The sequence below is a fragment of the Fukomys damarensis genome, unplaced genomic scaffold (assembly GCF_012274545.1).
Source record: "Fukomys damarensis isolate Sample0158 unplaced genomic scaffold, DMR_v1.0_HiC HiC_scaffold_31, whole genome shotgun sequence".
In the NCBI taxonomy this organism is placed as follows: domain Eukaryota; kingdom Metazoa; phylum Chordata; class Mammalia; order Rodentia; family Bathyergidae; genus Fukomys; species Fukomys damarensis.
Genome location: NW_022900943.1, coordinates 2,004,597 through 2,031,013, shown reverse-complemented (window position 1 = coordinate 2,031,013; position 26,417 = coordinate 2,004,597). Strand labels below are relative to the sequence as shown.

Sequence of the window (26,417 nt, the reverse complement as noted above, 5' to 3'; positions counted from 1 at the left end):
TTTTTTTTTTTTTTTTTTTTTTTTTTTTTTGGTACCAGGGTTCAAACGCAGTTCCTTGCGCTTGTGAGGCAAGCAGCAGAACCACTGAGCTAGATCCCTAACCCCAAAAATGATTGTGCTCTTTTTTATGAAATGTAATCTACATTATGTCTAGATCTGCTTAAAAGTTCACTCTTTCATCCTTCACCTTTAATACCTTATCTCTGAGAAGTATGTACAAAGAAAAATTTAACTCCAAAAGCATCATTCCATCAAGAGTCTTTTTATGTGAAACTCCATTATGATTATGGAATTCTCCATTTCTCAGTTGGCAGTGCTGCTCAAAAATAATGAGCTCCCTGTATGTTCTGTTGCCAAGGAGATAAGCCCAAAATCCAGTCAGGTCCTTCAGGAACCTGGCAGGGCCCACTGTGTGTCACACGTGACTCTTTGAAGTGGTATCGGAGAGAGAAACCAGCACCCGCCCGTACGTCTGCTACGCTGCAGCTTCCCGAGCCCAGACAAAGATGGAGGCGCCGCCGACGGTGACCACGGCTTCCCTGCGTGTGCAGTAGAGGCTCCATGGCCTCTTGGTTTCTCTGCTTCTCATCTCAGTGCTCTCTGCCTTCACGAACTGTGCTGCATCTCAGGCCCGCTTTCCGTACCACGGTGCAGAGTGGCTCATCGCTGTTGAGAAGCATTTACCACGGCTCGTCTGAGGCACACCAGGTTCTGCTGAAGAGTCTCTGCTTCACGTACTGAAATTATTTCTAATGCGGTCTGACTGCAGAGAGGAAGAGAGTATCACGAAAGCTAATGTGGAGGAAAAATCAAGAAAAACAAGGCTTTTGTGAAGTAGCCATTGCGGACGTTTTCCTTGGTTGGCTGGTTGGCTTGTTGGTTGTAGACCTGCACATGTTCCATACAGAACTTGATTTTATTATAAAATAGTATTCTGATCAGTTAAAATACAGCCTGTCCTCTACACCTGCCAGTTCCACATCCAAGGATTAAGCCAAAAACAGTCAAATATAACTAAAAACGTTTGTGCTTATACTGAATATGTAGATTTTTTCTTGACATTATTCCCTACAATATAGTACAGCAGTATTTACATAACCTCAGGTAGCACAGTAACCTAGACAGGACTAGAGTATTCAGGGCGGTGTACGTCATCTGCAGAGACTGCGCCATTCTCCGGAGGGGATCTGTGCATCTCAGCTTTCAGTGCCCAAGAGGGGCCTGGCCCCACCTCCTGTCCACTTGGAGGGGCAGCCATGAAGGCACTGCCTGTTCAGACCGCTGCAGTTTGGCTGATTAAACTTCACTCTGAATAACTTTTACTTTGATGAACAGAGCAATTGAATGATAGAGTAGCTCTTGCCAAATTTTAAGAAAGATGTTTTTAAATCAGAGGAGAAATCATCAGCAATGACGTTGTTTAAAAAGTTGTTACAGACTTTGAGTTGCCTGTAGGATTTAGTGACTAGAGAAGACACTTATTTTCAGAGCAGAAACTGAGTGAAGAAAGGAGGAATTATTCAGAAGTCACAATGTGTGTGAGGTGAAACAGAAACAACCCGATTTTCTGAGCCGGCACCAACTTTGTGTCCTGGATACTGCTGACTCTGTCCTCCGCATCCCAAGGCTTTGGGACATACGGCGGGCTTTTCCTCCTCCTGACACATCTTGTTTTCTTTCTTAATTTGGTATAAAAACTTTTTTTCTTTAAAGCACAGTACTTTAATTTTGAAATGATTCCTATTTTACACACAAGTTGGAAGTGTAATACAGAGCTTTTTCTCCTAACCCACTTCACAGTGAGCTGCTGAGCCCCCTGTCCCTTTAAGCTTTGTCGGTTGTTTCCACAAAATAATGTAGTCACACGCTGCATTGGGCTGTCATGTCTCTTAAGTCTTTCCAGATCTCAAACCATGCCTTGGGCTTCCTTTGACTTTTATGACTGAAATACTTTTGAAAACTACAGACCTATTTTTTTTTCTTTTTATTGAGTTTATTGGTACATTCTAGGTATACAATACAGTTACATTCATTACTTGGATCCTGTACCTTCACATGACAGGTCTTGGTTCTCATTTTTTCCCCTTGTCCCTGTCCTCCCTGCACCCCCTCCTCCCCTCCCCATTTACAAACACTTTATTTCCATTTTTTCATTTTCTCACAATTTTTCTTTTCCCTTATTCCCTTTGCCCTACCCTTCCACTTTCCCTACACCTTTAGCCCTTTTCTTCCTATTTCATACTATTAATTATCCCATTAGGATCTTGTGTACTATTATAGTTTTTCACACCAGAGAAACTATTCAGTATTTACACATGTGTGACTTATTTATTTCACTTAGGAGTATATCCTCAATATGTATCCATTTTCCTATGAATGACTCTAATTTCTCATTCTTTATGGCTGAGTAGTATTCCATTTTATAGAAAAATCACATCTTCTTTATCCAGTTTCCAACAGATGGGCAAATGGGCTGTTTCCAAGTTTTAGCTATTACAAACTGTGCCGCTATAAACATAGGTATGCATATGTCACTGTGGTATGATTCTTTTAATTCTTTTGGAAAGATACCCAGCAGAGGGATGGCTGGGTCAGATGGAACCTCTAGTCCCAGGTCTTTGAGTTATCTCCATATTGATTTCCACAGTGGTTGCACCAGTCTGCACTCCCACCAACAATGGAGAAGGATTCCTTCCTCCCCACAACCCTGCCAATATTGTTATTGTGTGATTTCTTGATAGCAGCCATTCTTTGTGGGGTGAGGTAGAATCTCAGTGTTGTTTTCATCTGCATCCCTCAAATGACCAGTGATGTGGAACATTTTTTCATATATTTCTTTGCTGCTTTTACTTCTTTGTCTGAGAAATGCCTGTTCATTTCAGATGCCCATTTTTGAATTGGGTCCTTATATTTGGGGGGGCTGATTGTTTTGAGTTCTTTATATATTCTAGATAATAGTCCTTTGTCTGAGGAGCATATGGTAAAAATTTTTTCCCACATTGTAGCTTGTCTCTTAGTTCTATTGATGGTTTCTTTTGCAGTGCAGAAGCTTTTTAATAAGATGAGATCCCAGTTGTTGATTCTTTCTGCTAGTTCCCTTGCTACTGAGGATTTTTTCATAAAGTCTTTTCCTACACCAGTGTCTTCAAGACTTCTGCCTAACTTATCTTCCCACAAGTTTAGTGTTTCTGTTTTAATATTTAGATCTTTCATCCATTTGGATTTTAATTTAATGCATGGTGAAAGATAAGGGTCCAGTTTTAATCTTTGGCAGGTTGAGATCCAGTTTTTCTAACACCATTTATTAAAGAGGCTATCTTTCCTCCACTGAGGATGGTTAGCTCCTTTGTCAAAGATGACATAGCTGAGTACATCTGGATTTGTTTTTATGTCTTCCAATCTATTCCACTGATCCTCAGGTCTGTTTCTTTGCCAGTACCATGCTGTTTTTATCACAGTGGCTTTGTAGTATAGTTTAAGATTGGGAATTGTTATACCTGCTGTCATGTGTCTGTTGCCTAGGATGGCTTTTGCTATTCTCGGTCTCTTATGGTTCCAGATGAATTTTTGGATTCTTCTTTCTAGTTCTGTGAAGTATAGTGTTAGAATTTCAGTTGGCATTGCATTGAATCTGTATAGCAGTTTTGGTAGTATGGCCATTTTCACTATGTTGATTCTTCCTACCCAGGAGCAGAGGATATCTTTCCATTTTCTTATAGCCTCTTCAATCTCCTTTTTCAGAGTGCTGTAGTTTTCAGTGTAGAGGTCTTTTGCTTCTTTTGTTAGAGTGAATCCCAGATACTTCATTTTTTTGGGTGCTATTGTGAAAGGAATTGTTTCCCTAATTTCTCTATCAGTGAGTCTGTTATTTTTGTACAAGAAGGCTATTGATTTTTAGGTGTTGACTTTGTATCCAGCTACTCTGCCAAAAGTGTCAATTAAGTCAAGAAGTCTTTTGGTGGGGTTTTTTGGGTCTTCAATGTAGAGTATCATGTCATCAGCAAATAATGACAATTCAACTTCTTCCTTTCCTATCTTTATTGCTTTAATTTCTTTCTCTTGTCTAATTGCTATGGCTAATGTTTCCAGAACTATACCAAAGACCTATTTTTAAATGCCATTTGGATGTGTCTGCTGTTTCCTCGCAGCCAGGCTGGAGTTGTGCGACTTCGGCAGAAACATCCCAGGTGTGATGCCGGGCTCTTCTCCCTACATCCAGCCACGTTAGCACAGTTTCCTCCCTAAGCTGCTGCTGGTGTGAATTCAAGTCACCTGAGTAAGGTGATTATAGGCTTTTGCATTGTAAAATTTTTCTTTTTCTCTTGTAATTAACTTGCATTTTGTAGGGAGGCACTTTGAGATAATAGTAAATATTCTAATCCTTGTGGTATTTACAGCTTGTTTGTGTCTGCATGAATCATGGGTTCTAGTCTTACCCAATAGACTAACCTTTTGCTGTCCTTTATTTTTTGTAAGAAAAAAAAAACAGCTTCAGCCAGTGAACATACCCTTCTTTGGGAACTTCTCACTTTCTGGCACAGGGAGATATTCTTGGACCACCTTGAATCTTTTCTGCTCCAGCCCTGAAGAACAGTATTAAAAATGAAGTTCTCACTGTTAGGTCTACTTACTGCTATCAGAATGTTGCTGTATTTGGTGCTTATGAGTATGGATATAAGTATGCAGTGGCACCTTGGCTTATAATTAATTTGTTCTATGATTTTTGGGGAAAACGGCCATATTTGTGTTTGTGTGGGAAAGATTACCATGGTCGTGTTTGTTACCTGATGCAAAGTTTGCAAAGAAAAACAAAGTAGCCGGGTGTGGTGGCGCATGCCTGTAATCCCAGCACTGAGGAGGCTGAGGCAGGAGGATCCCTGCAAGTTTGAGACCAGCCTGGGCTACATAGTGAGTTCCAGGTCAGTCTCAACTACATAGTGAGACCCTGTCTCAAAAAAAAAAATTTTGCCAAGCATTTCTGTTTGCAAACCAAATTGTTTGCAAACAACTGTTCATGAACTGAGGCACCACTGTCTGCATATACTTGGACAAACACACCACTGCCACATTTGTCTGTACACCAAACCATGAATCTTCTCTCGTACCTCCAATTCTGATCCAATGCCACAGGAGTCTTCCGTCTTTTCTTTCCATATTTGTAATTATCTGGTTCCCATTCTTAAGGTATTATTTGGTCAGCGCTCCCTGCATAAACAGCCTCCCATCACTGCTCATCCACACACAGACCCCTTCCTCATCCAACTTGGGTCCTCCTACTCTTACCAGGTTGCCATGATGACAGAGTCCATTTCCGTTGCTATTACACAATCCTGAGACACAGTAATTTACAAAGAAAAGAGGCTGTTTGGGCTCGTGGATCTGGACAGTGAAAATCCAAGAGCACAGCATTTGCATCTGCTCAACTTCCGGTGAGGGCTTCTTGGTGCTGCTTCACTGCGTGGTGGAAAGCAGATCAAGCAGGTGTGTGTGGGAGAGAGGAAAGGAGGCTGAAGACCCATGGCAGCGAACCCATTTCATGAGAAAGGCACGAAGCCCTTCATGGAGATTCTGCTCCCCTGACCCAGGCCTTTCCCACCAGACCCTACCTCCTCCCACCACCTTACTGAAGAACTAAAGTTCCTACACATGGGTGTTTCAGGGACCATTCAGACATAGCAGTGGCCCTGTGTGCCTGGCTCAGCTCCATACCCACATACGAAGGTAAAGTCCACCCCCTTTCTCTGCCAGCTTCGCGAAAGCCACCTGTGCTCCCGGGACAGGGCCCTTCTCCATCTTCAGGGCAGCAGCCGAGCATCCCCACGCCTCTCTGTGTGCTGTCCATTTTCCTGTTACTGTACAAGGACCCTTCTCATTTCTGTGGGCTGACTGGGAGTACCCAGGGTGATCTCCCATCTCCAGATTCTTTCTTGATCGCAGTTTGAAAGTCCCCCTCTCAATGGGAGGTAGCATATTGATAAATCTCAGGGATTAGAATGTACATGGGGTGTGTGTGGCATTTTTCTGCCCAATGACCACAGTATCCAAAAATCAGGTAGCATATCCTGATACCCACTGTTGCCCCGAACGTAAATCACTATCAATTTCTGGAGGGCAGTTTGGCAGCGCATATCAATATTTGAAATGGTGCTCAAGGACATAGCAGTGCTGCTTTAGTAACGTACCGTATGCAGCTGTTCAGACACAGAACATATAAGTGGAGAAATGCACCACAGCATAGTTTATTAGAGAAAAGTTGGAAGTAATGTAATAAGCTATAGGAAGGTAATTAAGTAAAAGATTCTGATGTATTCATATATAAACTCAAGCAGCAATTTAACAGGATTATATAGATCTATACCTACTGATGAGAATTCTGTCCAGGATTTTCTGATCTCCCCAAAATACATGTACATTTGTGTACTTAGGAGTAGTAACATTCAGAGTGGTTATCTGAATATTAGGACTTGAAGAGTTTATAAATTTTCATATATTCTAAACTTTAAGTGTATAATAGTATTTTTAAAGGAGAAAATTGATTATTTTTACTAGAAAGGTTTGTATTGAATTCATCTTCTTTCTCTCATGAAAATAGCTATTTTCTTTGATGTAAAAATGCCTTGATCAGGCATTTAGTGGTTTTACTAGACCATTTTTTCTCAGTGTGCAGAAGCCCTAATGGCCTCATTCCGTAGACCACTGGTTGGCCCTGAGAAATCGGCTGCAGCTGCTTATACATAGCGCTTTATTCAGGCACAGCCGTGCCAGTTTATTTATATGCTGTCTGTGGTCTCTCTCAGGTCCCAGTGGCAGAGCTGACTATCTCTGACAGAGTCTGCACTGCCCACAAAGTCTAAAATGTTTACTGTCTGGGCCCCCCGTAAAAGTTTTAGGCTGTCTTACCAAGGGAAGTCTTTCTGCTACTGAGTTTTTAATAAAGTTTTTTGACAGAGCAGTCAGAAAATACTGCAATCACTTTCGTTACCAACTCTTCCCCTTTATGTCATAAAAAAAGTTGCTTTACCTATTTTCTAGGATTTCCCGACTTTAGTCTTTAGAAAGATCCAAGAACAAAACTAATAGGATGTGAGTTCTCCATGTTCATGTGGGACGCAGGCTGAATAACAGGGGTCCCCCAGGCACCCATCCTCCCTGCCCTTGAATCCCTCTGAGCTCAGTGCAGCATTGGTTCTCTCTCCCATCCGCTCCACGGGGCCCGCGATGACCTCCTTCAGCACGCATTGTCCCTGGTTGTGACCGCCACACCTGAAACCCCAGCTCTGGGGAACAGATCCTGCTGGAGGAGGAGGATCACAAGGCCAAGCACAGCCTGAGCAGCTTAGCAATATTTTATTGAAAAAGGGCTCAGGATGTAGCTCAGTGAAAAGCCCATAACAAAACCAAATTCAGCGAAGAAGGTGCCTGTTGCCAGCTGAACATCAGTGTTCATCTGGGCCTAGATTGCCTCCCATCCCAGGTTGCCTAGAGACCACGTTGGCTTTAGGGCCTCCAAAGCCAAATGAGGCTTTCGTTGGTCAGAACGGGCCCAGGATCCGGGCCAAGCCGCCTCTGCCTGTGGCCTCTGAATGCTCAGGGAGTCTGGAGCGCACAGGTTCCAGGGGGATCCGAGAGCCACACCCAGAGGGGATTGGGAGCCAGGGGCAGATCGCCGGACAAGAGAGGCACTGGGCAGCTGCCGCCTGCTCTCCACACGCAGGGCCCACTGCTGCCTTTCGGGGACAGCTGTCAGGTTTCTGACCTCCCTTGCGAGGACATCTCTCTGTATGGGTCCTTGAGAGGCCACACTCTGCGAGCTTGGCGGCCGGAGGCCGGACCTCACTGTCCCCGCAGAAGCCTCCTGCACACTCTCGCCACCGCGCCGCTCTCCCTGCTCACACTGCCCTCGCACTGCACGCTGTTTTCTGTACTTTGTGGAGAAGTTCTGGTGCCTCAGACCCCGGAGACTTACCCAGGGGTAATAAATCCAGGAATGGCCTCCGGTGACCCGCCGCGGAACCGGGGCCTGCCAGGAGCATCAGCCCTTCTTCATCCTGCTGTGCTCTGTGCTCTGGTTCAGCAGAAGAGAACTGACGTGGGCGGGGGGGGGGCTGCGCCGTCTTCTTAGTTCGTGTGGGACTTTATTTCTCTGCAAAGCCGCATGCCCAAAACAGAGCCAAACCTAGCTCAGGAAGGCGCGTTGGCTCTGAGCTGCTGCCGGCCTTTGATGTTCCCCTCTGCCTAATTAGCTGTTTTCTGGCCTGCCTCTGCCTTGGCTGAGTGAGGGGCGAGAAAGCTCTTGCTCAAGGGAAGAAGTGACGGGTGCCGAGCCCAGGGCTGCCTCCCTTTGTTTGAGTCGTGGCACCTTGCCTGCTACAGGGCGCGTGTAAACCGTCGGTCTTCCTCCTCCAGGGTACCCGCTTGGCGGTGTGCCTGGTGAGTACAGAGCAGGTGCACTGCCCTGGGCTCCGACAGTGTGGTGCCCGAGCAGGAGCCACCGCGCGGCGCACGGAAACCTCCTCAGCCTCCCTCCAGCCTCCATAGCCAGGCTGTGTTCACATCCCAGAGTGGGGCAGCTGACCGGGCCCTCAAGTGTGAGCCGGGAGGCCACCAAGGGAAGCGGAGCCCTCCTGGAGAAGGCAGGACCAAATCGAGTCACAGAGCTGGGTGGAGCTGCTTTCGTGCTGAGAAACGCGGCCAGCTCTCCCCCAGGCGCTCGGGAGCTTGGGGACGTCGCGTGCCCTGCCAGGGAAGCCCGGAGCCTGCCCAGGGTGCAGAGACATTCGGGGAATGGAAAAAGGGTTCCATGTTTCCATTTTTCCAGGAACGGTTTACAGCCGGGGTTGCGGGGGGAGCTGTGCACGGATGGCCTCGGCCTGGCTAGTTGTTGACCGGCTCACTGGGAGGTCCCAGAGCGCGAAGTAAGGTGAGAGTAGCTGGCCGTCTTCCACAGCCGTCCGGGGTACCGCACACATGGGGAGTAAAGGACTGGATTTTTCCAATATAAATGAGTGACTTCTTGGCCCGCTGTCCGGCGCCCGTCCCCACTCGTTCTGCACCGCTTCAGAGCCCATCGCTGTGCCCACGGGGACGCCAGCCTGAGGAGCAGGAAGCGCAAAGTGCCCAGAGTGGTGTCAGCCTTTGTCAGTGCTCTGTGACCACAGAGGGAGCCCCACGCCCCAGACCACTGGCAGAGTGCAGAGCCCCTCCGTCCCCAGGAGCCGAGCGAGTGCGCGCCAGTGCTACAAAACTAAACGAAGGCTGCCTGAGGGCCAAGTGTCATCCCAGCACGCATCATCTTTATACTGAGTTTTCACTCTGTGGAAAATACAGGCTTATAATGAAAATGCGGACAGCCTGGCACTGGCTCGTGAAGTAACGACACCACGTGTTTTGTACTTTTACACAGCACGCCCTGGTCTGCGACAGCTTTCTTCCCTTTAGACAGCAGTCAAATAAGTAAAAATTCCCTGGGTTCTGCCACTTTTGGGCTGCGTCTTCCCATTTTCAAACCATCTTTCCTTGTGAATCATTCAGTTGGTTGGGTTTTGCTCTGTATAATTGCTTTATAGAACCTCGCTGCCCTTTTATTGTAGATGTTTGGTAGAGATGGAAAAGCAGGGAGAGACTGCACTTGGAAGCCTTGCTTCTGCTCACGAAAGCTAAGAGCTCGAGAAAATGAGCTCCTGCTGTGCGGCTCAGCCAGGGCGGACAGCTAATGAATGCTGGAGTTGGCTTGATCCATCCTGCAAAGAAGCCTACAAATTAAGCTGCTTGCCAAAAGTCCTGGCGGTGTTCAGCCTTTAGATCAACAAAAGGAGTCCACTGAGTAATGATCGTCATGGGTTCAGAGCTTCTTTCAAGACAGGTGCCTCGAAGGCAGCCCTGTCCTTAGGCTAAGAGTTCACCAGCGTCTTCACCAGCATCTTCTGCACCCCGGCTGCCAGGTCTGGGTTCTGCCCACATCGCTCCCACCTCAGACTCAGGCTGTCCCCTGAGCCGGGCTGGTTTAGTTGCAGAAACCGTGACCCGGGAGACAGGTCACGCACTGAGGCCGGTTCGCATGCAGCACAGGTCACAACTGGCCCTGGTTTATAGTGGTGCATCAGGATGCTGGAGCTGTTAGGAGAGCTGTTTTTGTCTACATTGAAGATAAAAATCAACCACAGATTAAAAGAGGAAGAACGTTCTCGTATAATTTGGTTTTCCTAATGGGTACCTGTCCCCCATTCTGAACTCTTCTCGAATCCATAAATGGGTTGAAAGCAGAAAAAAAATAAATAACTGCAGGTGAAATCAGGAATCAGAAAGCTTCACACATATGTGACTCACAGCTGGTTGCAGCTCGGTGAGAGTGGGCCTAGGAATGGTGAGCAGTGTGTTCTCTCCCTGGTCAGGGAGGGTTGCTAGAGCCCGGGCTCTCCTTAGCTGGGCTCCTCCTGAACGCTGCCTCCTCCGCAGCCACCCCACAGCCAGAACCTTGCAGTGCAGGATCTGCGTGGCAGGCGCTGTCTTGGGCCGAGTGCCCACTTCCTGGGTGCTCAGGGCGGGAGAGGAGATGGCGGGCACTCCGGAAACAGGAACCTGAGCTGCCAGCTGCGCCCTTCCACACATTAACGTCTCCATCAAAGCGAAGTCGGGCTTGAGGCAACTGGCTCACTATTTGGCTTTTTGGGGGGGTGGGGTGCATCAGCACGCAGTTTGGTGTCCTTGTAAATGCAACACTGAGCCATTACTCATCTCCAAAAACTGAATGATACTTCTTTTACTTTAACAAATGAGAAGTGTCCGTGACAGAAAGGAACACTGTCACCGGCCAGGTTTTCTCATTAGCGGTGAAGCAGGGATAATCACTCACTGGGAACATGCGCAGTGGAAATTCGCAGTAGATCCTTACTTTACTCCTGCAGCAGGCAACCCTGGGAGGCCGTGGAGACACACCGAGGTGCACATGTCAGTTCCACTTGAAAGCAGAGGGCCTGAACTGTGGGAGGCCCTGGGCGATTAGTAACGGGAAAGGCAGGTGACTGGCAAGTTTGTCCATTGACTTTGGTTATAATTCATTTACTTTGGTCTTTCCTTTTTAAAAAAAATGTTGGAAAATAGACAAAGTAGAGTTTCTGAAGAGCATTTTCAATCAGGATGTGTTGTCACATGCACTAGAAATACACTCTCTGTGGTCTGATCTGATGTGAAAGAGAAGATCTATCTGCTGGGAGAATGGACACAACCTTACGAGCGGAGAGCATTTAGGGTTGTGGTCAGGACCTGCACTCACACCTTCTAACAAAAACTCAAACAGCAGCACCTCAGACGAGGCAGAGGTATCTCTCTGTGTCGAGCCACGGTCTGAGGGTCGTGTTCAGACGTGGTCACACGCCGTGTCAGCCAGGACCCAGGGAAAAATCTCTCCAGGCTCCTGTGGCTCTGACATTCTTGGGGTGTGGCCTTCTCTGCTGTGCCAGGACTGAGGGATCGCTGTCTTCAGGAGAACTGAGGGAATGGCGCGAGAATTTTTCAGTGGAGTCGTTATAAAATATGTGGAGGTGTTTGCTGGAGCGTCAGTTTTGTTTGGTTTCAACTTGCTAAAAACCTTACAGGAAAAGCATAGACTGAATAAGTAGCAGATCTAAAAAGTTATTGGACCCTGAGTCATTCCTCGAGATTAATGATGTAAACAATGTAAATGCCTTTTTAAAACTACAAATAATGTTGCATTCAGACGGAGGACAGTACCGTGACCCCGTGCCACATCATTCAGCTCCAGTAAGCAACATGCCTCCTCCTCGTTTCACCCCCCTGCCCCTCCACCCTACTCACGTATCTGTTGAAATAAAACTTGTCCATGTTGGATGAGCAGACCCTAACTGTACGGCTGTAACAGATACGCCCACGAAGCCATTCTTCTCTAACGTACATCTGACTGTCCTGTCTTGGCTTTATTGTGGTTGACCCTTGTAACTACATCTTCAGTCTCACAGATCTTCTCTGTAATGCGTATTCCCTTCTTAGTCCTGTTAGGCAAACTCTTCATTTCAGGAAATACACGTTGGATCTGGGGATGTGCACTGCTCACCCAGCGCGCACAGACTCTGGGCCAGGTCCACAGACTACACACAAGTGAAAAGACTACATTTCGTCTACACAAATCTGATTCCTTTCGTAACTTCGATTTTTTTCCTCAGTGTATGCATGTTTTCCTTTAAACATTTAAAAATTCTAATAACCAGTTTTAATAATCTTGTCTGCGAACGTTCCATCATCATCATTTCTGGACCTATTTCCATTAACCAGTTCTTGTCCACTTACAGGTCACACATTTTCTTGCTTCCTGAGTAGTCCAGAAATGTTTGTCTAAGCCAGGCGCAGTGGCACACACCTGAAATCCCAGCACTTGGGAGGCTGAAGGAGGAGGGTCATCGTGAGTTTGAGGCCAGCCTGGGCTATCAAGTGAGGTCAAGGCCAGTCTGAACTACACAGTGAAACCCTGTCTCAAAAAAGAATTTATGAAAACTTTAAAGAAAACAAATATGTGTCTATAGATTTTACAGTGCAGATTTTATACCTTCTTTATCTTGCTATCTTCCTCTCGAGATTGTTGGGTTTCTTCTGTTAATCAGTTATTTCGTAGGCTCATTAGGCCAGGTCTGTGGTGGCCGTTACTCCCCAGCCTTTGGGCTTCTCTGCCAAAGGCCCCGAGGCTCTGTAAAGAGGCCGAGCTCTACTTGGTCAACACTTGAAGCACTTTCTTCCTGACTTGAGATTTGGGAACTATTAAGCTCACGGTTTCCTGATTTCTCTTCACTCGATCTTGTGGAGTTTAACCCCTGAGCACACACATTTTCAAGTGGCCAAAGACTGCAGAGGAATTGATGTAGGTTTCTGTAGGTTTTTTCTGTATACCACCCCCATCTTTGGACTTAACATCTGCCAGTGGCCTCCATGTCTTTGAACTCTGCTCTTTATTTCCTCAGTTTGTCTAGAGCACGTCTGCTCTGTTTGGATGGCCCTCTGTTCTTAGTTGAATTGTGAACATCACCCCGCAGAGGATGAGAAAATCCGAATCCCAGTACCTGTGAATATGCTCCTATTTGGAAATAGGGCCTTGTAAATGACCAAGTTCAGATGAATTCTTTAAACTGGGCCCAACCTGATCTGAGAGCTGATCTCACAGAAAGGTGACATTTAGGTATAGTGACAGACCAGCTCACATGGACGCCAAGACCGAGACCTCTCCCCATCTTCGTCCTACGTAGCCTGCGTATATAACACTTTTGCCATGCGCCCTTCCTCGGCGTAGCTGTGCTTCGCTGTGCATTATTAACCCAGGTAGTGCAGGAGAGATCACTCAGCTATTCGGGGGAGGGGAAGAGGGGTGAGGATAAGGAGTATGAGATGAGGGGGAGAAGAAGTCTTTTAAAGATCACCTCATCAGAACCTTAGTGCAGCCTGATCTCCCTGAGAAACCTGAATCTGCAACTGAATGTGAAAAAAAAAAAAAGGATTACTTTCCAAAACTTTCTTAAAAGATTATCTTAACAACTTATAAGCAGGGTGGAAGGCCTGGGCACATGCCTAAGACCCAACACACACATGGGTCTGATTTTAGTGTCCTGCTGCTCACTACAGCCTCTTCTTGCAAGAAAAAGAAAGGATTGTGAATTCAATTCTTAACAAATATGCCTCATATTCAGCTCTCTAAGGGCCAGGGCTCCCAGAGAAGTAACTGTGTCAGCCACAGAGAACAGCCTGAGGCTGCTAACACTTTTTTTCTGCCTAAATACTCTCAGAAAGTCAGTCCTGATGGACTTAGAAAAATGATCAGGTTTAACACAAAGGATTCCCTGGCTGAATAGCTCCTGTTTGGCTGGAAGGAGCACATTTCTTATTTATCAACTGCGAATCTAGTCAGCCTCAGCAAGGCTCTGACCAGCATGTGTCCACATTGCATTCCTTGTTAAGGCTGAACAGTATTCCATCATGATATATTTTGCATTTCCCATATACTGCTGCTGCAAATGTTGGTGTGTAGATATGTGTTTGAGACCCCACTTTTGATTCTTTTGGAAGTAGAATTGGTAGACTGCATGGTAATTCTACATTTAATTTTTTGAGGAACTGCCATACTGTTTTCCTCAGCAGCTGCTCAACTTGAACTCCGACTAGCAATGCAAAATTTCAGTTTCTCCACGTTTTGCAAGCATTTGTTTGTTTGTTTTATAATAGTTATCCTGGTGAATGTGGTAGAGTAACTTGTGGTTTGGATTTGCATTCCCTAAAGATTAGTTGAACATCTTATCTGCTTATTGTCTGTCTATCTTCTTTTGAGTAATAGCTGCTCACATCTGTCCACTTTTTAAGTGTGTGGTTTCTTCTGAGTTGAGTTATTTCATAATCTGCACATTAATTTTCTATCAGATCTATGATTTGCTCATAGTTCTGCATTCTGTTAGTTGCCTTTTCATTTACTTGATAGTGTCTTATAATGTAGAAAAGGTTTTAATTTTGATGATTTACTTTTTTTCTTCTGTTATCTAGATTTTAGTGTTACATCTAAGAAATCATTGCCAAGCCCAAGTTAAGAAAGTTTCTCCCTGTGTTTTCTTCTAAGTTTTACACTGTTAGCACTTATGTTTAGGTCTTTAACCCATTTTTCGGTATGTTTTGTATTTGGTTGCCCCTGGAAATCCAGTTTCCTAGCACCATTTGCCAGAAGGACTGTCCTCTCCCGCCTTGCTGAATGGTTTTGCAATGCTTGTAGAAAAGCATTCAACCATATATTTAAAGGTCTAGCCTGTGCCATTGGTCACATGTCTGTCTTTACACCACGACTGTACTGTCTTGGTTATAGTAACCCTCGAACACAGGAAGTAAAAGTCCTCCAGCTTTCTTCTTTAGGATCATTGTGCCTATTTTTACGCTCTTGAGATTCTGTGTGAATTTTGGGATCTGGGATGAGATTTTTCCATGTTCAAAATATGTGAAAGAGGGAAAAAGGATATGTCACAGGGATTGCAATTGGGACTGCGCTGAATCTGTAGCTCACTTTGGTAGAACTGACATCTTGACAATATTAAGTCTTCCAATCCACGAGTATAAGATGTCCTTCCATTTACTTAGGACCTTTTTAATTTCAGCTGTGTAATTTTAGTGTACAAGTCTTTCACCTCTGACTCTCTTACTACACCTGATCTTAGCCAGAAGGCCAAGAAGTGGTCCTTTTTGTTTTGTGCTGCTATAACGCAGGACCTGAAATAAAATCATTTATAATGAACATAGCTTTATTGGCTCATGGTTCTGTTTTTTTTTAAGTATTGTATTAGTTGGGCTTTCCTTGGAAGAAAGAATGTAGTCTTAACTGTCCTCAGTATGCCCAGAGCAGGACGCACAGAAGAGACATTCTTACCTCTGATGTGTAGAATTCTTAGTGATTTAACATGTATTCTTAAACTTCCAAACAAATTTTCTATGGAAGCTAAGTCATTAGGGTCACAAAAACAAATTAAGCAAGCAGTCCAAATTTAGAAGCAGTATGTTTTTTCTCACAGTGGGAATCTGTTTATCTTACGAATTCTGTGCAGCAAAGGTTTGGGTATACACAGTATCTCCATTTAATATCTTGGAATCATAATGTAGCAAAATGTGTTCTGTGGCTAAGTAGACAAGTAGAATAGTATACATGTCCAATTCAGGTTATATAAAAGTTTTCAAAAGACCTAACTTATAGAGAAATTAGATCTGTGTTTAAATTTGTTTTCCTAGTCTCTTTTGAAAATTTTTAACTTCAGAAATCAAAATTGGGTGAAATGGAGGCAGATACTAGACTTTCACCAATTAAGTTTGATTAACTGTCACAACACAGCATGTTTTTTCCAACAGACTGCGTTCAAAGTAGCAGGGTTTTTGTTTTTTTCCTGAGTAAAATCAGTACAGAAACTAATTTAGGACATGTTCAATGAGTGAATATTAATTGCATCTTATTTTAGTTATTATAGGGACAAAAACAGAAATAGGCACTTTGAACTCTGAGAATTTTTATTTAATTGAGTGGCTAACGACTCCCCATAAGCCAGGAGAATAAGAACTCTGGTTTGCCTGGGAACAGCAGACATAAGGACCGTGCTGTGGGTGGGGCCATGTTACCTGTGTGGCTCCCACCCATCCTGACTCCTCCTCCTCTCCTGTCTTCCAGGCTGCCCCATCCAGGGTCACCCCACGCCCAACATCACCTGGTTCCACGGCAGTCAGCCGATCGCCACCGTGGCAGGACTCGCTCATCACACCTTAGCAGCTGGGCAGATCCTTCAGGTCACCAATCTCAGTGTCGGCTCACAGGGGGAATTCATCTGCCTGGCTCAGAATGAGGCGGGGCTGCTCGCACAGAAGGCCTCCCTGGTGATCCAAGGTAAGCAGCTCTGCAGGCTTCGGTGCTGGACTTGGATTCGATTGTGCACCCACCTGGGAGTCCAAAGCAAGCTCTGATATCCGGTGCTCTCCAGTGCACGGAAACCAGTGCCGGCCCATGTTCCTGGCAGTGAGACTGAGACCCTCCTCCTCCCGACATGCATGGCTTTTCCCAAGAGCTGCCAGGCCCCATCCAGCTGAACCTGCACATGTCGGTGCCACCTCGCAAAGCATCCTACTGCTCATGCTGTGCTATGGCCTGGGCTCAAATGACCAGCAGTTTATCAAAATTGGATGTGCCTTTCTATGCTGGTTTAACTGCCAGAGGATAGGTCATGAGCATGCACAGTAGCCTGTTTTGAAATACAAGCTTTCTCTGCCGGAGCAGTTAAAAAAAAATAAAAACTGGAACAGTGGCACACACCTTGTAACCCTAGCCCTGGAGAGGTTGAGGCAGGATTGCCAGTTCAAGGCCAGCCTGAACTGCATAGTGAGACTCTGAACTACACACACACATACAGAAAAAAAACCAGCCTCTCGATTTCTCAGTTTTAGCAGTGTGTGCACTGCCTTCTTCCTCTAGGGCTGGGGCTGTTCTGGTGCTGGCCTGATGTCCTGAAGAGGGCTTTCCAGGCTCCTTTCCCTTGGTCCTGGATTAAAGCAGACTGAGCCTGGGCAGCTCCTGCCTGTGCCCTCCGGGAACAGGGCCAGGCCTGGCACACACTGTACCAGCTCAGCAGGAAGAAAGCCCAAAATGGCATTTTCACAGAAACGAGGGGAAGCTTTGGAGTCCTCCATAGGCTAGTTCTGTGGCCTGCACGTGATACTTTTAAGGAAAGTAGACTCTCATGCATCTATTCCAAAATGAAAGACTGTGAAGAGGTGCAGAGTTCTCCCCCTACAGGAGAAACACAGAGGGAGGAGGCAGAGATTTTCTGAGCACATAGATTTTCCTGTGTCTTCCCCTGCCATTTGGCCTTCCAGACAGGAAAGCAAATGTTCCGTTTTCTTATCAGCCAGCTTTTCTCTGCTGAAAATCAAAATACAGTGCCCATCTGCAATTTTTAAAATACACAGGTACTTGCAAATAAGCACTCAAAATTTACAAGCCATGTTTACTTTTAACAGCTTTTCTACCAGTAAGTCCCAGGCCCCCAAAGATACTTGCTTTTTCATTGACGTCATTGTATAGGCTGTTTCCTATAACATTTACAAAATGAATTGATACTTTTAAATATGCTTCCATTTCTGGAGCATTTTATGTCTCTCTGTAGACAAACACAGTCACTTTCTGGTACATCAAGCAGACAGTACCGATGGTAAAGGCTCGAGGGTCTGAGTGCGGACTGAGGTCCCAGCCCCAGCGGTGACCAGGCTCTCCCGGCTCTCCCTGCTCCCCACAGATTACGGGTGGGCCCTGGACAGACCGGCGCCCTGCTCCGCATCCTGCGGTAACCGGGGCGTCCAGCAGCCCCGTCTCCGGTGTCTGCAGAATACCACGGAGGTCGACCCGGAGCGCTGTTCAGGGAGAGTCCGCCCCACTGTGCAGCCGGTCGCCTGCAACCGGAGGGACTGCCCTTCTCGGTGAGTGCTGGCTGCGGCCGCGTGTTCGCAGGGCCCGGCGAGGCCCCTCCACTCCTTTCCCGCTGCCCTGTCCCGCTGGCTTCCACGGGCAGAGAGAGAAGGGGGCTCCGTCCTGCAGGGACACCGGGCCTCGGTGTTCGTAGGCGTGAGAAGAGCTTTCAGTGGCAGTGCGGGAGCCCAGGGCCCTCAGCCCAGCCCTGTCTGTCTCACCCCATTGCCTGTGCGGGAGAGGACACGCCGTCTTCTCCGCAGTCGGTTGTACCTCGCTAAGGTTGGAGTGAGTCTCCATGCCCACAGCTACCTTCACTGCGGATGTGCTGTCTGCGTCAGGGCCCCTGCGTTTGACCTCTCGGTCTTCGCCCTGGAGCAGCACAATCCCGGCCCGGCATGCGCCCCAGCCAGGCTCCGGGCAGAAGTCACACTCAGCCCGCAGCCCTCCACGCCCCTCCGCCGGGCTCCGAGTCCTACCCCAGCAGCCACTTCGTGTTTGCCGCTGAGTCAGAGCAGCTGAAACCAGGAGAGACTGCGTGAAATACGAAACACACTCATTAATATCAGCAGTTTGATTTGCTGACAGGAAGGTTTCCACAGGAATGATTAATGTCCTTTTATAACTTTCCTGAACAGTAACATAGCCCGTACCTCTCCTTTCTCAAAACTTCCACCCAGCTCCTGAAAAAAAAAAATCATTGAAATGTATATTTAAAAATAAATGTTGATGGAAATGCAGTTCTGACGTTCACCAGGGACATGAGAGCCTGGAAGACGGCCCATGTGAAATGAAGACGAGATCTGTGACGTGCCAGGAACTTTTAGATTTGATCTGGTGATGGTCAGAGTCAGTCAGCCTAATTTAGTTCTGCAAATGAAATAATAGGGCTATGTCTTCTTCGGTTTCAGTGCCCCAGGAGTTTTAAACACCTCATGCCTGCTTCTAAGTGGTTCTGCTCCTGTGGGTTGCTCCAGGGCACAGGAGTGGGGAAACCGCCACAAACCAAATGAGTCACAGACCCAGATGCAGAAGGAATTTGCTTCCCTTCCCACTACATACCTCTTCTAAAAGCCAGATGCGGCTCCACCGCTAGGAAGGGACCATAGGTTAACCTTGGACAGGCTTTCCTGCCCGACTTCTTGGGCATGCCAGCATCCTGACAGTCTTTGTAAATGGAATAGTTCATGTTAGATAAGGGCCCCACACACACTTTCAGAAAAAACTAGAGTGCTTTTTTCTTTTTTTTATTTTCCTATGGTTCGTGAAGTGGCTGAAAAGCATTACTTTCCTCATTATTGTTCCAAAATTATCCCCTTCTCCTCCTTGAGAATTACCCCAGGGTTCACACAGGCAAAGAGGACTCTAATATGCTATATATGGACCAAGAACTTCAGGTATCCCTAGATTATTCCTTGGCTTTGCAAGAAAGGCTCTTTCGTCATCTTCCTGTTAAGTCTCACTTCTGGAGTCTTAGACTAGTGGAGGCCTAACATTCTGGAAACATGTTTTATCACATATGCAACTCTAACATATATAAAACTGAGAAGACTGATCTGTGGATGTGGACGACTGCCCCAGAAATCCGAAAGGAACTTTGTTTCTAAAAGATAGAGATACCAAGTGGAACGTAGGTTAAGGTGAAACAAAGTGCGAAGTCTACCAGGTAACACCGTAAGAAAGACCTGACTGCCTCGGGGCAGGCGGCATGAGGGTCTGGATCGCTCCTGGGAAACTGTCCCGCTCGGCACTGCAGCGGGGTGGCAGCAGAGGAGGTCTCCAGAGCAGTCTGTCTGCCTCTTATGCCTTTGGGCAGCTCAGGCAGCTGGCCCCAAGTTCGCTAGGATGTACTTGCCGGCCGGTGTCCCAAGGGTGTCCGTTTCCTGAGGCTGCCATAACAGATCGCTGTGGACAGTAGCTTCAAGTAACAAGTCTCACCATTTTGAAGGTCAGCAGGGCCGTGTGCCCTGCAGAGCCCCCAGGGACGCTCTGCGCCTCGGCCCTCACTGCCCAGGGCCTCCGGTGCCCCTTGGCTAGCTCTACCCCACCTCTTCCTGTGTGTTCTCTGCGACTTCCCTTATGAGAGTCTCTTAAAATGACGCCTGGGCTCCACCTCCACGGTCTCCTCCCACCGTCACTTAGGACTGCAGAGACCTGTTTTGCAAATAAGGTAACCTCTCCTTTGGGAAAGCTGTTCTTCGCCTACCATTCTGGGTAAATGCTAAGAAAGGACAGGGCCCCACATTGGCGTCTCTGTGGGTGACAGGGACAGGCAAGGCTCCTTTCCCAAGGCCCGACCTCTGGGACCCTGACGCATCTCCCTCTTCTCAGGTGGATGGTGACTTCCTGGTCCGCCTGTACCCGGAGCTGTGGCGGAGGCATCCAGACGCGCCGGGTGACCTGTCAGAAGCTGAAGGCCTCTGGGTTCTCCGCAACTGTGTCCAACGACCTGTGCACCCAGCACGCCAAACGCCCTGTGGACACCCAGGCCTGTAACCAGCAGCTGTGTGTGGAGTGGGCCTTCTCCAGCTGGGGTCAGGTAAGGGCAAGCGGTTTCTACCTGAGAAACCAATCTGAAAGTGCACAAGGGCCACAGTACGAAGCAAAAGGCCACTGCTTCTGTGGCAACTCCGTCACTGACCCCACCCGTATCACTTCCTCATCCCTGGAGCCGCGTTTCTGATACTTTTCTCCAACATTAACCTACCAGTTTTTTTGTTTTGTTTTGTTTTGTTTCTTTTGGCTTCCCTCCACCCCGAAGCTCCCAGCTCTCCCCAGGTCATCTGAGAGCCTGCAGGCTCCCTCTGCAGCTCTGTGTTCCTTACAGCCACCTCTTCTTGTTGGCTGTGCTGCGGATGGTAACGTAAAGCTCTGAGGAGACCCATCCAGGGGCTGCAGGGGTGCTGGGGGAAGTTCTGTATCAGCCCTGTCCAGACTGTACCTCCGAAAAGTAAAGTCAGTAGCTCCGGGGTGGGAGCCAAGCACGAGTAATGTTTAGAAACCCACAGGTCAGCCAGGGCAGAGAATCACTGTCCACACCAGGAAATGTGGAGCCCTTGGAAACCAATTCCTTCCTTGATTCTAATCCTAGAGGTTTGCATCCAAAGCCCCAAGTAGGCCCGGCAGACAGCCGCAGTGGGGGATCGCTTGGCCACAGGAGTCCAGGGATGGGGCTGCCTCGGGACATAGGGACATAGCAGAGGGACCGCAGTGATTCTTTGCATTTGGAGAGGAAAATTCATGCTTAGTTATGATGTGAAAAAGGAGATCAGCGCAGACTGATGAGTGGGTTCACAGTGGACCAAGCTGAGCGATGACAAGGACCATGCTGGCCTGCAGCGTCCCAGCATTAGGGTCACTGCTGTGTTCTCGTCACTGGGGCCAGTCAGGAATTCTAGTCCTCCTGTCACCAGGTGAGGTTCAAGGAGGTCCCCCAAAGAGATTAGGGACCTCACCTTGCCTCAGGTGGGTTCTTGGCTCACACCGAGAAGCATTTCAAGACTCATCAGTGAGGAGGTTAGACAGCTTTATTAACAACAGAACCAAAGTACTCAGCAAGAAAGTGCAGAGCCCGAGGGGCAAGGTGCACGGAGTTCTGGTCTTGACTCTTGGGGCATCGTCCAGGTGGGTGATCGGGAGCGTTTCTTTCTTGATTTTTTAGACCTAGTGTCTGTCAGGCTACCCCCATTAGTGAACGAAGCAAACCCTGCCTCCATCAGGTAGGTTAACGTGCAACCCGTTTGCATGTGACTGAAGTGCAGAGATCTGTTAGCACTGCCGTTCAAGGCAGAAGCTATGAAAAGCGCATAGACCCTGTATCTTCAGGACCCTTAGGAATTTAGGAGGAGTCTGGTAGGAAAAAAAAAAAGCCTACAGGTGAAAAAGGACATGGTAACCTTGGTTCATTCTGATTCTGTCTGGAGGCCACAATTTTCTCAAAATTGTATCATTTGTCGCCTTTCTACCCATATTTCTTCTATCATACCTCAATTAGAGGCCTAGCTTTCCCCCAGTCCATGTGGATAAGGACTCTTTAATAGATCAGTCGCCTGTCTTACATTATCCCTCTACATTTCAGAAGTTGGCACAAAGTAAATCAGGTGTGGCTGATCAGGGCTAAGTGACATAATTGTATATACTGTTTCTCCAAGTGTGTTCAAAACCCACCGGAGCGGAGCCCTCCCAGGCATTTAAGAGCTGCCTGACAGGCTGCTGTTCATATCATCATACTCAGCAGCTAGGTGGTAACATCTTCAAGGTATGATTGAAAATACGAATGCTCACATTTTTTTGTATTAGCGTAAAAAACACATTGCCTACATTAATGCCCCTGCCAAGATTCCCCCTCACTTCAGACATAGCCATCTCATCATCCTTACCACTTTCTGCAGCGGTTCTGAAGAGATGGCTACTGATTTTTTTATGTTGATTTTTGATCCTGCTACAATAGTCTTGAGGGTCTAGGGACTATTAGACCTTAGTGTCTAGGTCTGTGTAGAAAAGGGGAAATCTTGACCTGCTCTCTGCGTGTGCCTTTGCCTTGTCTCTTTCACCTAGTTGATCTGGCTGAAACTTCTTATGTTCTGTTGAGTAAGTGCAGGTAAAGTAGATACCTTGTCTCCCTACTGACATCAGAAGAAATCCTTTCTGCTCCTTCCCGGTCAGTATGATGTTGCACTGTGAACTGGATCTAGAATGTCTGGTGAAGGCCTGGCCACCACACTTCGATGTTCTGGGAGGCGGTGGGCCCTCCGAGAACAAAGCCTAGGACAAGGAAGTTAGGGCAGATGGGTGCCCGTGAAGGAAGTGCGGGAGGTTGCTCTCTTCCTCTCTCTGCTCCACCCCTCACCACAGGACCAGAAGCAATAGGAGGCTGGACATGGACTGAACCCCTAACCCTTGCAATTACCTCAGGTATTCTGTGATAGCACGGGGGGGGGGTGTGTGTGACTGACACATTGGGTTTGTCCTATGTAGCCTTTATTAAAGTACACTCATCCTATACCTAATTTGTTCAGGGCTTTTTTCAGGCAGGAAAGTTGAATTTTATCAAATGCTTTTTCTGCTTCTGTTGAAAATGCTTCATTCCATTGATGATATACTACATTCTCATTTGCTTATACTGAACCACCATCGCATCCCTGGAATGAGACCAGGTTGATCATGGTGGAGGATCTTTGCTAACCATTTATTGAGAAATTTTAAGTATATTTAAGTATATTCGTAAGAGATGTTGGTCGTGTGTGTGTGTGTGTGTGTGTGTGTGTGTGTGTGTGTGGTTTTGGTAATGAGCCAAGCCCGGCCTCATAGAATGAGTTTGGAAGGACTCTCTCCTTTTCAATTCTATGGAATAGTTTGAGAGTCAGTGTCAAGTCTTCTCAAAGTATGGTAAAGTTCAGCAGTGAATACGCCTATAGCCCTGGACTTTTCTTGGTTGGGAGACTTATTGATTAAACCTCATTTACTTGTTTGTTGGCCTATCCAGGTTTTTTATGCCCTTCCGGTTTGTATCAGCCAGCTTTCTGATGCTGGGATAAAACACCTGATATACACAACTTAAATATTTTGGCCCATGGTTTCAGATATTTCAGCCCATGACTAGCTGGCTTGAAAATAGAAATGGGGAAGAAAGCTGTTCAGTTCCTAGCAGGCAGGAAACAGAGTAAAGAAAGGAGCCGGAGAGGGAGGGGCTGGGAGACAAGATACAGTCAGGTTTGTACCACTGTCACTGGCTCCTTCAGATAGGGCTGGCCCACTTCCCAGCAGCCCAAGGGCTAGGAGCTCATTAACGGGTCAGCACCCTTGTGGTCCAATATGATCCGAGTCTCTGAGGAATACTTCATAGTGAAACCATACCACCATTTGATTTGTGTCCAGAAACTTCTCCATTTCCTCTAGGTTTTCTAATTCATCAGCATATAGTTTTTCATAATAAGGGTCCTTTGTATTTCTGTGCTATCAGATGTAATGGCTTCTTTTTCAGCCCTAATTTTACTTGTTTGGGTCTGCTTTTTTTTCTTGGTTAGTCTAGCTAAAGGTTTGTGAACTTATTTTTTCAAAGAACCTATTCTTTGTTTATTTGGTGTTTTATATTGTTTTTTAGTCTCCATTTCATTTATTTTTGCTCTGACTTGTGTTTTTCTACTAATTTGGGGTTTGGTTTATTCTCACTTTTCTAAGTCCTTGATAGGCATCAAGTTGTCTATTTGAATTTTCTATGCAGGCACTATTACAAACTTCTCTCTTAATATTGCATTTTCTGTATCCCACAAGTTTTGGTATTCTGTGTTTTCATTTGTTGCAAGAATTTTCATTCTGACTTTGATGACCCACTATTCATTCAAATGTGTGGTTCAATAGCCATGTATCTGTACAACTTTTAAAGTTTCTTTTTTCTGACTTCTAGTTTTACTGTCATGATCAGAAGATACATGATTTATGATTTAACTTTTTCTGAATTTGTCTTATTCTGTGGCATATGATCTATTCTAGAGAAAGAACCATGTGCTGATGAAAAGAATGTGTACTCTGTGACTGTTGGATGAGATAGTCCATAAATTTTCTGCTTAGTCAATTTGATCTATAATACAGTTTAACTCTGATGTTTCTTTGATTTTTGCCCTGATTATGTGTCCATTGAAGAAGGCAGTGTGATAAAATTCCCATTATTGAGTTGAAGCTTATGTTTCTCTCTAGGTCTAATAGTGATTGTTTTATAAGATTGGATACTCCAAAATTAAATGCATATAGATGTATAATAATATATACTTCATGGTGAATTGATTACTTGGTCACTGTATGTGGTGACCTTCTTTGTCTCTCATGCTTTTTACCTTAGTCTATTTTGTCAGATATAAGTATAGCTATTTCTGCTCTCTTTAGGTTTTCATTTGCTTGGAATATCATTTTACATCCTACATCCTTTCACTTTCAGGTTTTTTGCTTTACTTGTCATGCGAATTTCTTGTAGGCAGGATATTATTTTTTTTCCTTTTGTCCATTCAGTTAGTCTGTGCCTTTCAATTGAAGAATCTTGCCCATTCTTGCAGGGTTATTGTTATTAATAGATAAGGGCTTATTTTTGTCATTTTGTTGATTTTCTTCTAGGTGTTTTGAATATTCTTTGTTCTTGTTTTTCATCTTTGTGGTTATTGGTCATGTGTGGTGCTTATCTCTTCTCTTCTAGTGGGATTTACATTTTCACATGCTTTCTTCATAGCAGTTATGTAAGACCCCTTACGCGTTTTTCGTGATATACAATATAGTGGTAGGATACTTACCTAAGATGCACGATGCTCTGAGTTGGATCCCCTACACTGAGAAAAAAGGGAAGGAAAAATAAAATAAATTAAAGAATTCCTTTTTGATTATTGCTTCAGTTCTGAAGGAATCTTTGCTGCATATTGTAATCTTTGTTGGCAGTTATTCTCTTTTAGGATTTCGACTATGTTACTCCATTCCCTACTGTCCTGTGTCATTTCTGCTGAGAAATATGTTGTTAATCTAATGAAGTTTCCCTTAATTCTCACATAGATTTTTAAATTTTGGGTCTTGTACTTTTGATAGTTTCACTGTATTTTGATAGTTTCACTGTAATATGCTATAGTATAGATCTTTTCCGGCCATGTCTAGTTCAGATCCTATAAACCCCCTGCATGTGAATGCCCATATCTTTCCTTCAGATATTCCCAAAATGCAGGCTTTTTTTTTTCATTTAAACCTGTCCCAATGCTGTTTAAAAACTGTTTTGTTGGAATGAGATATTTCAAAAGACCTGTTTTCATGTTCAGATAGTCTCTCTCCTGCTTGATCTAGTCTATACTGAGACTTTCGCTGTCTTTTTATTTCAAAGACTTCTGTTTTGTTCTCTCAAAAATCTGTCTACCAAATCTCATTCCTATCTTGCATTGTCTTCCTAATACCACTTAACTATCCATTTTCTCTTGGCCTTCATTAGGCTTTCTGAAAATTACTTTTTATGTTCCTTTATTGAGGAGCATAAAATGTAATTCTGGTGGATCAAATTTGTGTACTGCTTTCAGAGTAACCTTAGTAAACAGCTCTCTCATGCAGTGTTGTCTTTAGTGAGTTTGGGCACACTGTACGATATGGTGCAGTTGGAAAACCCACTGTCTCTGCAGGCTCTACAAGAGTAGAAATATTTGAGCAGTTACGCAGATGTGGAACAGAGAATGGGTGTGAAGTGCTCACGGTGTGGCTGCTCCTACAAGGGGAGTGGTAGCTCTTGTTGGGCAACTGGGGTTTCCTCAGTTGTATTTCTTCTAGTTCTTCTACTAACAAGCGACTCTGGTATGGGGAGCATCAGCAGTGGTGGAGGCCTGAAATCCACGTAGTCTGGCAGGTCAGTGGTGTACAGCCAGACACTGCATGGGGACAAGTGTGGTGGGAACCACACACCCCTCTGTAGTGTACACAGCCAGTCTGA

At 45.8% G+C, this 26,417-nt stretch overlaps 1 protein-coding gene across 1 annotated transcript in view; it reads left to right on the top strand.

Moving 5' to 3' along the window:
• Positions 1-26,417, top strand: part of Adamtsl1 (ADAMTS like 1) — a 303,353-nt gene that overhangs the window by 262,555 nt on the left and 14,381 nt on the right. Inside the window, exons 27-29 of the mRNA XM_033757645.1 lie at positions 16,187-16,399; positions 17,802-17,982; positions 20,303-20,510. Of these exons, the coding sequence (XP_033613536.1) occupies positions 16,187-16,399; positions 17,802-17,982; positions 20,303-20,510 (602 nt within the window). The remainder of the gene's footprint in view (positions 1-16,186; positions 16,400-17,801; positions 17,983-20,302; positions 20,511-26,417) is intronic.